Genomic DNA, 14,860 nt, shown 5'->3' on the forward strand with positions numbered 1-14,860 from the left:
GCCTTGTCAGTGCGTGACTCAGAAAGGCCCCAGGTGCAGGGTAGAGGATAGATGGGGAAGGGGCCACCTCGGGGCCCTCTGGCCAGTCCAGAGCCTGTCTGCGGCTGGCTGAGAGCTGATGAGAAGCTGAAGGTGGGCCGATCGGTGGGCAGGTTGGGGGGGGGGCGGTTAGGGATGGAGTGGATTCAAGATATAAATTAGACAGGCTCAGTGATTTATTAAATTGGCAGATGGTGGGGGTGAAAGAGAGCATGGAGTCAGAGTGACTCCGACTTTTCTGGCTCCGGTAACAATAGGTGGTAGTGCCTCCCTGAGAGAGAATGGAGGAGGGGGAGGGGGTGTGGAGGGTGGATGGCTGGAAGCCCAGACACTGTGCCGGGCGTGTGCATGACATTATTCCACTCCCGATGAACACATGACCCATCAAGAATGAATGTTGAACCACATCCATGTTTCCGAGGCAGATTACCTTCCCAGGTTATTCACAGGGTTAAGAAAACAGAAGGATGGTGTTTTGCAGTTCACAGAAATTCTCTTTGTGGGGTGTTCTGCCTCAATGAGGTGCTTTCTGCAAGCTCCCAATTCAGTTATCAGACTTGGGCTTCATCGCCTCATGGACGTTGGGGAGGGTTTGGTGGTGGCAGAGAGAGGACTCAGATTTAAATGATCTGAACAGGGTTCCAGCTCTGGTGCCCATTAGTTAAGGGACCCTGCACAAGTCTCCGAACCTCTCTGAGTGTTAGTTTTCTCATCAGTAAAATAGAACATCATAAATAAGAAGGATTGCAATGGAAGAAACAGATGAAAGCCCTTTGCAAACTGCAGTCAAGATATTGTTAGCTGTATTTTTGTTTTGAAACTAATATTAAGCTTGGAACATGGTAGAAAGCCTCTCTGGAAAATACAAGTAATGATAACGTTGAATTGCCAACCCTTCTTGTTACTGTCAGATTATGAGTCGGCCTGAGAGCCGAGGTCCAAAAAATCATATTTTTACCTTAAAAATGAAAAAAAACATAGGTATGATTTTGTAAGAAAACATGTTGTTAGCCACCTGACACGATAAAAATAACTGTTGGTGATAATAATAACGGGGTGCTGGGGTAAGATTCGCCATCACATTTAAGCTTGAGATGATGTTATGACGAAGCTTGGACCCCTGCCCATAATACCCCTGTATCACTCACAGGGAACAAAAGCAAAGTAAGGCAAACTAACAGTTTACTAGCTGGGTTGTGAGTGGTACATAGAATCCTTAGGAGAAATGATTACCTGTATTTGACATCATGGACCCCATCTTATGAAACAAGCTGACCGCCCTTTCACTTCAGGAGGGGTAGACCCATATCACCTGAAAAGATTAAGCGGGGCCACTAAGTTGTTTACTCCTTTGGATTAAATAGCCCTTAACAAGCAACTTCCACTACCGATGATCCGCCTGTGTTAGCATGAGCCACTTGGCACCCTTGTATAGCCCATAAATAGAAAGAGTGCTTTGTCAGGCTAAAACAATTCATCAGCTTTGATCAATATTGATGGTTGCTTCACTTCTGCTTGCACTTGACCTGGTTTATGGTGGTCACCAAAAGAGTCTGCAGCAAAGCCTGTTTGGTGATGTCAACAATGGGTACACACTGGGTCCTGCAACTGAAGTTAGAAGATGAAGCTCAGGGCTGCACCCTTTGCAAACACTAATGCTGTGTTTCCTTCTTGCCTTTTCTCCTAGAAGTATCGATATCAAGATGAGGATGCCCCACATGATCATTCCTTACCTCGACTAACCCATGAAGTGAGAGGCCCTGAGCTCGTGCACGTGTCAGAGAAGAACTTGTCTCAAATAGAAAATGTCCACGGATACGTCTTGCAGTCCCACATCTCTCCTCTGAAGGTCAGTCCGATTGCCCTGAGAGCTGGCGGCAGTGGCAGCTCTGCATTGTTGAGGGAGATGTTTGCTGGCCCGATAGAATGAGGCTCTTTTGAAAACCCTACAGTGGTTGTGGTTGCCATGGGTTTCTCTGTGGGTTAGAGTGTTACCTGCAATTCCTGACGCAAGGCAGTTGTTCTTGCAATTGTGTGAATGTCTGGAAAATCCATTTAGGTGCTGAGAATGGACTGGGGATAGCCATGGCTGAATAATTGAAAGGGAAATTAATCTAACCTCAGATTTAAAAAGCCCAGGAGTACATCAAGGGTTGGAGCAAATGCTCTTTTTTCCATCTCCATTCCTGGTCCCAGATAAGACAATGCAAGGAAATGTAGCAGGATAACACCTTAGTGATTTCCTTAATGTAGACTAACACGGAAAATGTGTGAGTTGGCTCATCAACACCACTCTTTTATACTGTATGTCTTTCTATTTGGTGTCAAACTTTTCCAACACTTTCTACCTTTTTTATTTAATTTTAAGCAATTTCTTGATAAACGGTATTTTGACCAGAAGGGGCAATTAAATGAGAGTAAGAATTTTCTCGTGGTTCTTGGTGGCAAATTATTCTGCTCTTTTCTTTGCTGATGCTATGGGATCTTGTGCTTTGAATAAAAGCTTATGTGTTGATTAAAGTTAAAGCAAAATGGAACTAGAGTCAATGATGTAATAAAAGAGAATTGAAATAAAAAACAAAACAGCAAAACTACCTAATGACTTAGGTTATAGGTAAAGAAAATTCTATTTTGTTAGCTGGAACATTCACTTCAGCCGTCTTCCATGTGGCTGTTTTGCAATAAAAAAAAAATATAGCCATATGATGGCCTTGATGCTTTCTGGGATCTTATTATACTTTCCAAAATATCAAAGAAAGACTAAATTATGTTTAATATAGTTCCAAAATTTGGTACATTTTAAATAACCGGGAATCCTAAAAATGTATTATCAAATAAACTAGCTCTAGTTACCATCAATTAATTAAACTATTAGGTTAATTGTAAACTTTCAGTAAATATTATATAATATGTAAAAATATGTAAATATTATGCCTCTGGAATTCATTGTTTAATTATTCAGGGAGACTCATTGAAAATAATTGAATGACTGATGGGAATGGGTATATTTAACCTGGAGAAGAAAAGGTTAAGGGGGTTTTCCTTGTAAACCTCAAGGACTATTAGATGGAAAATACAACTTTGGTGTCACCCAGAGGACAGAAAGAAGCAGAACCACCGTGCATAAGTAACAGAAATGTTTATTTGTGATCATTATAAGACCACAACTCCCAGTAGTTAGAGCCACCCCCCAAAAGACTATAGTTCCCTGTCCCTAGAAATCTTTCAGGCCTGGATTATGACAGAGCAGTGGTAGTGAGGAAAGGACACCTTCCTTAGCAGGAGATGGTTTAAAATTGTCCCTAAAGTTCAGCTTAATTCTAACAATCAATAATCCTATAGTGTGGTCAGATGAATACCTCCCTCCTCTAAGGACCTTTCCATTTTTGCAAACAAATGCTTATCCTTAGTCTGTGTGCTGACCACCCTATGCTAGAAGACTGGATGGCAATGAGAGTACTAATATTTCACTTCTTTGTTTTTTAACTTGTTGAAAGAATCCCTGTAAGGACCTCCACAGGGCACCCCCTTCCTTTTTTCCTCCAACATGTCTTTCTCCCCTTCGTAGCACTTCCTTTTTAGTCAGCTCTGTAGCTCCTAAAGGCTGCAAGCCAAGTGGAATAATCAAGGCTGGTCTAAAGTTAGCCTGGTCACAGCAAAAAAATATGGAAAAAACGAACAGTAAAAGCATGACAGGACCTTCACTCTGTACACTGTGTCTTCAGCATATACATGATAATGTATTATCTGAACATCTACAGTTTGGGTGATTTCACCATGTGTTAAGCTACTTAATGCCTCATTTGGAAAATGTATATTAGATTGAAAGGAAAGGCTGCTTCTGCTGAAGATCAGATCTCAGATATAAAGGGATATTTCTTATTTTACCTTTATCTTTTGCCTTCCAGGAATCTGAGTTCAACTTCAGATTCAACTTCAGTTCTATCTTCAACTTCATTGCTTTTTTTTTTTTAGCTTAGGTTTTCCTTTTCTCCCTTCTCCATTATTTCTTATTTTGTTCTTTAAAAAAAAAAAAAAATTATTGGTTTTTGTGATTTTTGTATAGTGATGTTTTTATTGAATACAGCTCATGTCAATTTTAAAAGTAGCCACCTATGAATAATGAAACATTAATGTTAGAATAGGGGTTTCCCTCCCTTGGGAACCACCAGATCAGTGGTGCGAGTCCCAAGGTATTGTGAAGAGGGTGGAAAGGTGAGTTCATCCAGGGCTTCTGCACCCAGGCTGTGAGGTTGCTATTTTGAGGCCAAGCCTTTCCCCCCGTGACTGGCTAGAGGTGTTGTTTATGCTGAACACCATATAACTTTATATTGGTTTAATGAAGATTCTGTATACCTTTCTTCTATCAGCAATAGTGAGGGGGATAAAGGTGAACAATTTTTGCAGGGGGACCCCCCCCCACACACACAAAACTGATGTGTAGAGTTGGCCAATTTCATGGTGTAAATGCGCCCAGCATGGCTGACTTCAGGCTACTGACCTGAAGCTACTAAATGTATTTAGAAAGAGGCTCTCCCCAGCCTGTGGGAACACAGCACCGCACTACCAGACTCCAGCACAGGTATTTTTTACAGCAACAGGACACGTTTCCCGATCCAGCTGCTAAGGGGTTATTACAGTATCACAGTTCCAGCGCTTGGAAAACCTGCCATGATTCAAATGGAATGTGGTACTTTCTCGTGAAGAAAGCCTGTGAGGGACAGAGTGTTGCTGAGAAGGCGCAGCCTCTCCCTCAGCCTCTCCTCTCCGTCGGCCGGCCTGGGGCTCTCGGGGGAAGGCCCCGGGGAAGCGCGAGCGGGGCTGGCCCGCGCCTCGGGATGCGCGCGGCCCCTGGGCAAACCGCGGGCCCTGGGCGCACCGCAGGCCCCTGGGCGCACCGCGGGCCCTGGGCAAACCGCGGGCCCCTGGGCGCACCGCAGGCCCCTGGGCAAACCGCGGGCCCCTGGGCGCACCGCGGGCCCTGGGCAAACCGCGGGCCCTGGGCGCACCGCCGGCCCTGGGCGCACCGCGGGCCCTGGGCGCACCGCAGGCCCCTGGGCGCACCGCGGGCCCTGGGCAAACCGCCGGCCCTGGGCGCACCGCGGGCCCTGGGCAAACCGCCGGCCCTGGGCGCACCGCGGGCCCCTGGGCGCACCGCGGGCCCCTGGGCAAACCGCGGTCCCTGGGGCGGGCCCCTGGGCGCATCGCGGGCCCTGGCCACGCGCAGTTTCAGGGTCGCACGGAGCGGCCTCCGCGTCATTAGCCGAGTAATCTCACGGCCGCAGGTTTTGCAATTGTTTCTGCCATCCCCGCGCATCGCTTGAAGCCCCGGCGCTCAGATTCATCTGCGCCCTGCGTGCACCCGCCGCCTGGCTGATAGATGGGCCTGCTCGGCCTGTCTTCCTTGGAGAGGCTCGGCCCCTGTGAAGTATGGGGTTGGAAGGGGAGATGCAATTCAGCGGTTAATGCAAGGGGATTTGTTTTCCTTGCCTCGAGAGGGGGATGCGCTCTCTTCAGGTGCTACTAGAATCTTCCACAAAAGTGATTGGCCTATAATAAAGCAGGGGAATTTTTCTCTTTCAGTTTAGGGCAATGCAGTTAATTTTAATTGAGTGTCTACTATGTGCATCATAATAGGTGATGGGAAACAAAGGGCAGTAAAACATGATTATATAGATAGATAGATAGATAGATAGATAGATAGATAGATAGATAGATAGATAGATAGATAGATGATAGATAGATAGATAGATAGATAGATAGATAGATAGATAGATATACACACACACGCATATATACATATATGTATAGTCACTCTCCTAGGGGACCTGAGTTCTAATTATTTGTTATTTACTCTTACTCTGCAACAGGAATTCAAATTCCAGAAGATGAGATACAGTGAGACCCAGGAGATTTAGCCAAGTACTCCCACTCAGAGAGCGAGGGGGCGAGGGGAGGGCAGGCTGACTTATTTTTAAGAATCTGGACATTAGAATACCTGGGTTTTAATCTCAGCCCTTTCATTTAATAGCTATATGATCTTGATTAAGTTAACCCCTCTGTCTCAGGTCTGCATCTATAAAATAGAGGTAATAATAATATTTATCTCATAGTATTTCTGTACTAATTAGATGGTATAATACATGTACACTACTTAGAGAGTGTCTGGCACATAGTAGGCACTCACCAAATGTTGTTTTTGATCTTATTATTATCATCAGCCAGCTACCATGACAAACACTTTAAAATCACTTATTTCATTTACTTCATTTTATCACTAAGATACATTACACCTGACTTTAAAATTAAACAGTTCCCTTCAACCACAGAACTGTTAAATAGGATTTCAGTATTTTTAACTGAGGTCTCTCTGGATCCAGTCTGTATTCTTTTTTTTTTTCTTTTTAAGATTTTTTTTTTTTTAGATTGGTTTTAGAGATAGAGGAAGGGAGAGGGAGAGAGAGAGAGAAACATGATATGAGAACAAAGCATCAATTGGCTGCCTCCTGCACGCCCCCTACCAGGGATGGAGTCCAAAACCCCTGATATGGCAATAGAACTGGCAACCTTTCAGTGCACAGGACAGCACACAACCAACTGAGCCACACCGGCCAGGGTTCAAAGTCTGAATTACTTGTCACTCCTGTGCTATATCACCTTTGTCTAAATTGTTCTATTATTTTTAAAGAGATCTAAGATTTAAATTTTTATTCATTGTCACCATGTGTGTAAAAGTTGAAGCTCCTTTTTATCTTAGAGACTTATCCTGTAAAATTAAAAACATATAAGGGAATGTTTAAGAAATTTAGTTTTCTAAATGAGAATCATGATAGAAATGAAACATCATAAAGAAATAGAAGGAAAACAGGCTCTATCTTTAAAATATTTTAGGGCACTCAGTAGAAAACTCCCAAACAAACTATGTTCCACTTCACTACCATGACAAAAAGTAGTATTTGGGAACTAGTTTCCTTTTAAAAAACCCTTTGAGATTATAAGAATTTGTTCCAGAGCAGGAGTGACACACTTTGTTTTGAGCAATTGAAGAATTTTTCGCACTGAGATGCAAGCCTCACACTAGGTGCCTGTGTCATCAAAGAACCTGGCTGAGTCCAGCCCACTACAACCCTCACATTTCTCCTCCCCAGGGCCCAGAAAGATCTAGTTTTGTAATTTTTATTTGGTTATTTATTCTTTTAAAGTGTTCAATCTATATGGTTTAATTTCATATCTTACTATTTTCAGAAATAATCAATGTAGAAGTTACACATAAACCTTTAATCAATAAATGAATAAAGCTACTCTTTATGCTCTGTTTCCTGTTACCATGATGTTTGTTAGACCAGAAAACTAGGTGGTTGATTGAATTCTACTTTTATGCATAACCATTAGTTTTATTTTAATAAGTTTGCTGTCAATATTACCATCATTATGTGAACATCCTCAAGGTGAGGGTCTATGTTGGTTTTGTTAATTATACTCCAATTCTTTAACAAATACTTGTTTTTAAAATTAATTTAAATATTAATTATTTGTAAGCATCAGTAATTGTCTTCTGGGAAGTTGTTGACATTGATAGAAATTAAGGCCTAGACTTCTGGTTTTTCTGTTTCTGTTGTCTTCTTCTTTCTTACCTAATTATCACTGATACAGAATTTCATCAATTTTAAATCTGACATTTCCTTATATCTGAAATCGGAATGTGTCCTACAATCAATGGTATCTTGCAATTAAATTTGTCAGCATCTCTAGGGTATATAAAAATGGTGTTTCTTACAGTCAAAGGCACCTTAGATTTAATGACTATTCACAAGGAAGATTAAAGCTCTCTTTCACAGATTGCTGTGAATTGTTTTCATCAGATAAATACGATTTTTCTGTCTATAATTCTCATTGAGACCAGAATGTTTAGTGGCAAGTGAGAGTATGAGAGGTTGGGATAGACTTCTATACCTTTGAACAATTGGGCATTTGTTAGATATGTACAGGAAAGCATTGGTGAATCTGTAGGCAGTGCAAGTTGGGGAAATTACAGGGCGGATTGCTCACAGTTAAGGAGCCGGTATACAGAACTGCAGGCAAGAAAGTGTACTTTGTTTCACTATTTCTTACCAGAGTTGCTCCTGGTATGTTTTATCAAGCCTATAATAAATCCTCTCCCTCCTTGAAGCCTTTCCCCATGAACTCTTGCCTGACCCCAACTGGTCTTAAAATTGTGTAGCACATGGAGTTTAATAGCTTCTTTATAGATACACTTATTTTATTTTTCTAACTAATCTTTTTGAAACTATGTGTTGTCCTTTCTTCTAGATATTCCATTTGTTTTGCTCTTAATAAATGTGCAAACTCCTATTACATGGACATACCTTTCTTTTGTTTTCTTTTTCTTGTTTCTCGGTTGCTGGCATCTGCAATGGAACTGAACCAGGATTTCCCAAAGTGCATGTGGTGGGATTTTGTCATCATTATCAGGAAACTAAAGGGATGCATGCTGAAAACATTAACTTGTTGAAGGATTTCCCAGAGTCTTTCATATGATTGCATGCACTATAAACCTATAAGATGGAAATATGATTATGACACAGTATTTCCCAAACATATTGCCAAATGTATTAGTCATGGAACCCTTAAAAAAAAAAAAAAAAAGACAAACACAAATAAAAATCTATTTTTTTGGTGGGCACATAAACTTTTCAGAATACTATAACAGACAGGTAGACTGTGGCTAATCAAACCAATATAAAAGCATGACATAAAAATTCATTCTAGCCTTAGAATCAGAAGCAACCAGATTCAAATACCAAGTCCTATACTTACTAGCTGTGTGCGCATTTTTGAATTATTTAACTACTTTAAACCTCAGTTGTTTAATTAATAAAATAATGGCATTCTCTCATCTGCATATGTGAAGTTTGAGTGAGAAAAATCTATACAAAAATCTTAGTTCAGAGCTTTTGCCCTACCCTGTATATTTAACTTCATTAGTCATGGGGTCCTGACCATCAATTTTTTAAAATGTAGTTTTTTTCCTTTGCAGTCATATTGCTTTTAGCGGCATTGCTATTAGAAAGCTAAGGTGATTTTGCTTTTTTAAAAAGAAAATCAGTAATTTTCAAAAAAGTAAAATCTGTTCATTTCTGTCTCTTGCCACTAGATGGTAGAAGAAGCTGAGTTGATAGTTCAGAAAGCATCTGGTCGTAGAGAAGAAACTGAGATTTGTGAGGCTAAATTGAGAGGCTCTCAGTTAATATAAACATAAGAAGGATTTAGCAGAGATTTTCATACTTGTGAATAAGGCATTTTGTTCCAGACCCAGACCCTGGTGAGAGGAAGTGGTTGAGTGAGATATGGCCTTGACAGATATACCCTGAATCCAGGCACAAAAGCTCCTGGTCAAAATCCTATGCAAATGAAACAATTTCTTGCTTCAGTTCTTATTAATTGAAAAGCTATTAGCCGATAGCACACTTCAAATAATCTTGGGTATTTAAGCCAGAAGTTGAAAAAAGGAAAAAGGAAATGGTAGGCGTAAGGCCTACTGCAGTATCTCACAATTCAAGAATGCTCTCCCGAGCTAGCCCACCATGGATTAATGGGTTCCCACCAAGGCTTTGGAAAGATAAGACAGTGGAATGACATCCATGTCTCCTATTTCTCTCATCTGTATAATAATTATAACAACAATAATCACGAATTTTCTCTAAGAAATATCAGGTTGTTTTATATATTAAAGGCATAATAATTTTTTTAATGAGAAGTATTTGTAATAATCCTAAATAAGTGTCACTGGTGATTATTTGTAGCAGCAGATATTCTTAAATAATTAAGTCAGTTACACACAGAAGTTCTTCTCAAGGCTAAGATTTCACTACTTCCAAGACTTGCTATAACAATTAGAAATAATCCACGTAAAAGTCACAGAGGCTGCCCATCAGTAAAGGGTACCTATTGTTACTATTGTTAATGATGCTGCTATTATTGGTGCCCTAAAATAACTCCTACACCCCACCCCATTAAAAAATTAGAGTTATAACCTTTTAGTAAGTGTGTTTTCAATTATTTTTATTAAGAAAGATACATAGAAATTATTTCAAATCTCATGCATACATTTATAAGTAAGTGTTGACATTGATTGGGTTATAGAATTTTTAACTTTTTCTCAGCTAATCCAAAAAACTAATAGCATACAGTGGAAAGCAGATGGACTTTAACATCAGACCTACTTGAGTTCAAATTCTGGCTCTTTTGCTCTCTAGATGTGTCCTTTAGTAAATCTACTGACTCCTCCCCTATTGGAAATAATATAGAACTCACAGAATTATGGTATTGATTAGTTGAGATACTACACGGGATGTCTATAGAATGCACTTTGGCACCTAGTAGATGCTCAATAAATGGTAATTATTTTCTATTAAAAAATAGAAAATATATGTGTATGCAAGAGAGAACCTGAGTTTAAGACCAATCAACCATTTGAGCTTCCAATAAAGGTGGTGTTTGTCATATCTTCACACTTGCTGTCCTTGAGAGAATGTCTTTACATTACAAAATAACTGCATCTCAGCTAAGCAAGGGGCATATCGCCCAAAATTATCTGTCAAATGAATGTAAATGTCACCTTGGCTTGTTCAAACAAAGTGTAGCAAATCAGTTGGGGACATGGCCAGGTTTTGAGTGGTCCAAACAAGATTTATTGAAACATAAAGAAATGTACTTTTCCTTTGTGGCTACTAATAGAGGATGGTGGAACATGTGTAGAATCTTTCAAGATGGCTACTTGGCAAAAAGCATTGATTAAGATACATAATTCTTGATATGTTTATTTTTTTTAATTACTTTAAAAAGTTGAAAAAGCTTTACTTCATAAGTAACAGTTGATATGGAGTAAGCTTTGAGTAATAAAATGGAGATATTTAACAAACTCATTGAACTTATATATTAACCAAGAGTCTAGAAATATTATCAATGCATGAAAATGGAACCAATTTTTCTTCTATGTCTAGCAATGTATTTATAACCATATTCTACTAATTTTAAATGCAGATCAAATCCCACTTCTGTAAACTCTAAGGGATCCTTGTAGCATCATTTGTATGGTATAATTTTATTGTTTTGAAATCAAGTCTAATTAACATGGTGTTCTCTTCAACAAAGAGATTTTGGCTGTATCAAGAGTATCTGTTCATTTATATTTGTTCAATAAAACTGCTAGGTTCTGGGGAGAAGGTATGAGATAGCTGCTAGGGTCTAAAACATAATTTCATAATTTTTTTTTCTTTGTGTTTATATCTACTCACCACACTTTCTGTATAGAGGCTGTTTTAAGAGAAATAATAAATAATAATAAAATGTAGTCTTTACTGAATTTCTAAATAGGTGCTGACACTATTCTAAATGCTTCATGTGTATTGAGTCATTCTACTGAACCATGTCATAAGGCAGGTTTTCTTATTATTCCCAATATGGACATTAAAAAAAGCTAGAAAAACTTTTCGAAGGTCACACAGTTAGTCTTTGATCTAGGATATGAGTCCAGCTAGTCTGACATCAGAACCCTCACTCTGAGTGTTAGATTACTCATCAGCAAGTGAGACTCAGACAGTTTTAAAACTAAACGGGGCAGAAGAAATAATCAAACCCAAGATTTTCAACCTGCAACAGACCCATTAGAAGATGTGAAATCAATTTACTTGGTAATTTTAGAGCAGAATAAAAGAACAGAATAAATAATATGAGAGTACATCACAGGTAGAAACCTTTGCTTCAGTTTAGTGTGGGTGTGTACTGGCTTACAGTGAAAAATATATTTCTTATTATGGTCAAGGTCAAGAAAGTGAGGAAGCCACTGATCTGGTCCAACTTCCCCATATCAAAAAATGTGGTGTTGGGAAGAAAACTTTTGGTCCAGAGAAGTTAAATGATTCCCTTAAAACACATTCGTCAGAAATGGCAGAGCCTGAAATGGAAAACTTTACAGTATTAACTACTGTTATTTTCTCTGCTCTGCCTCTGTTGTGTCTGCCATTGCTACCAATTAAGTTACTTAAAACAGTGGTTGTCCAAGTTGAGTGTGTCTCAGAATCACACAAAAGCCCAGCCCCATCCTACTTTACCAAGCCCGGGCTCTGTATTTTTATTACTTCTCTGGTGGCTTTGTTACACACTGACTTTGGAGAACTGCTGCCTTGAACTTCATATTGCCACAGCATTTATTCAACGATTCTCATATATGTCACCAGAGTTCTGCTTAACACCACGAGAAACAATGAAAGAAGTTAGAGAGCTTCTCTCCTTATAAGGAACTTCAATTCTATTAGGAAAATCAAGATGTGCATGAATCATTTAGTGAATCATATAACTAAGAGAGTTTACTTAACCTTACTTAATAATTAAAATGGTATTTCAAGAGGCAACTTTTAAGTTCCTCTATAGTCATACACAAAGGAAACATTATCATATATAAGGTTAAATAATGCTTATTTAAGAGAGAATATTTGATGAGAAAGTGTGGTCGAGAAAGTTGAATTGATTTCCCCCAACACACAGAGGAATTGTCAGGGTCCAGCTGGTGGATCTGAGCCCAAAGCAGCACTCCCAGGATGTATTCCCCCAGGCAGCTGACTCACCACAATCACTCTGAAGGCAGATGATCTGTTCCTTTTTTATTGGCAGAACATTGAGGGTATTAGAGCTTGTGGCCAATTTCGAGGTTGCAGGTAGGTTCATTTAAAATGCATTCAAAAGACTCTTACCCAAGTCCCTTTACCTATAACACTAGTGGAGAGCATCCTCCCCCAGGCCCACCTTAAGGGCCTTAGCCACAGGGCACATAGAAGTCATGGGTCTCTTGTAAAAATCAGCTTGAAAGTGTTGTAGTTGCACTTCAGAACCGGTGCTCTAGCAATAGCTTTGTTTTTCTCTCTTCGTATTATATGTCAAGGAATTTAATAAGTTGTTTTTTTGGTGGTTTATTTTCTCAGAAAATAATAAAACATTTCTATTACCAGCTTTTAATGATAAGCAAGCAGTTATAAACAGCATTTCTAAATATAGGCTTTTCCCATCGTGAACAATTAAAACAGAGTAGCCATTAGCCATTCAACATATTTACAGGAATTTGAAAAAGGAGCCCTTATCTTATTATTCGTTAACTCTGATATCACTCTATGTATTTGTGCGACAGTGATGAGATAGTTTTATAAAATAGAATTTGAAGGATCCATGTCTGAAACACCAGTCTACAGAGAAGCCATACTGTGGTAGCTCTTACTTGAGCTGCTGGACAGTGTGGGCTCCCTGTTAGATGTGTGGCATTTGGGAAATCACTAAGCCTCTCTGAACCCTAGTTGCCACATTTGTATATTTAAGATAATAATAAACCTATTTAGAGCAGTTATTAAGGTTAAGGAGATTTTTGTTTGTCAACTTGAATTTCTCTATCCAGGCTTAGCACCCACCGCCCCCACCAGATTCCTGCAGCCGCCTCCACCTTCCCTGCCTGTTTCTCTAGTCTCCAGTTCCCCTTCTATTCCATTCTCATCCCCACTTTGTAGCATGATCACTGGGGATAGAATTAGCAACATGTGATAAAGAAATAGGAGCTTGGAGGGGGGTCAGCACACAGTTGGTTCAATGAGTTGTCAGTATGTGGAGCTTTCAAAAAGTCAGTGTAATTTTCGGCTAATGGAATTGTCATTTCAAGAACAAAGAAGATAATTCTGTACTGTTCCAGAGTGTGGCATTAGGATCTGAGAAGCATATTTCAGAGAGAATGGCAGCAAATTGGAGTGTTTCCAGAGAGGGACAAATAGGCTGGTGAGGCGATTAAAACCATGTCAAATGGGAACATCAAAGGCCCTAGTGAGGTCCTTAGAGAACAGACTCAGCTCAGGGGACATGGTGGCATTGGCTTCAGAGTGTTCACAAGAAGCAACTACAAGTATTCTATATATTTTCTGTAAGCACCATGACCTCTAGAGTAAACAGTGAGGAGACAGGGTTCCTGTAGTATTTATTTTTGTTGTTGTTTTTTAATAAAGCTGCCCAAAGACAGAATGGCCTGCCTCATAAGGTATTGAGTTTCCTGTCCCCAAAGGTATTTAAACAAAGGCTGGACACTACTCAGTGAGATATTGTAGAGATGATTCAGATATGAAATAAGACATTGGACAAGTGTTTTTAACCTTTTTGAAGTCATGAGCCCCTTTGAAAAATCGACAAATGCCATGAGTCCGTGTCCCAGAAAAACAAAACAAAACAATATATCCTTGTGAGTATATGCCCACAAGAATTTTGTATAAAATGTCATGGATGATATGGATCACTTAAAGCCCATCTACAGACTCCTTAAGAACCTCAGACTCAAGGTGAAGAACTTTTGGGTGGAATCAATTTCAAGCTCCCTGCCATCTCTGAGAACCTACGATTGTCCTTTCTCTACCTCATAGTTTCTGCAGGGATCAGGAATGCTTGTCTTTCTCAAGAAATCTTTTGTAGGTGTCAGAAAAAAATATGAGGCCTCTCTATCCAGGGTGCCAGTGAGGCTCAGCCGATTCCACAGCAGCTCTCAGATGCAGAGGCCCTCAGGCTCCTCCAGGCCAGAGGGACTGCGGGTGCCCTTGCCTCCCGAGTGCTCTCAGCGCAGAGCTGCTGCTGCTGATCCCATTGCTCCCAGCGTTTCCGATGTGTACTCCTAAGGCAATTAGCTGTGTTTATTAGCATCGTAAGCTTTTACCAGCTATGCAAGCCAAGCGCTATTATCTTGCCTCTCTGAATTCGGTTTTAACTGTCATAAGATTGTTTTCTTAATGGCAAATGGAAG

At 39.9% G+C, this 14,860-nt stretch overlaps 1 protein-coding gene across 10 annotated transcripts in view; it reads left to right on the forward strand.

Moving 5' to 3' along the window:
- The window catches only part of DLG2 (discs large MAGUK scaffold protein 2), a 1,618,243-nt gene that overhangs the window by 767,739 nt on the left and 835,644 nt on the right, over positions 1–14,860 (forward strand). For all 10 annotated transcript variants that reach the window (XM_081155084.1, XM_081155073.1, XM_081155097.1 and 7 more), the window contains one exon: positions 1,727–1,888. In XM_081155084.1, the coding sequence (XP_081011210.1) occupies positions 1,727–1,888 (162 nt within the window). The remainder of the gene's footprint in view (positions 1–1,726; positions 1,889–14,860) is intronic.

This window comes from Miniopterus schreibersii (assembly GCF_964146895.1).
Source record: "Miniopterus schreibersii genome assembly, chromosome: 12".
Classification (NCBI taxonomy): Eukaryota; Metazoa; Chordata; class Mammalia; order Chiroptera; family Miniopteridae; genus Miniopterus; species Miniopterus schreibersii.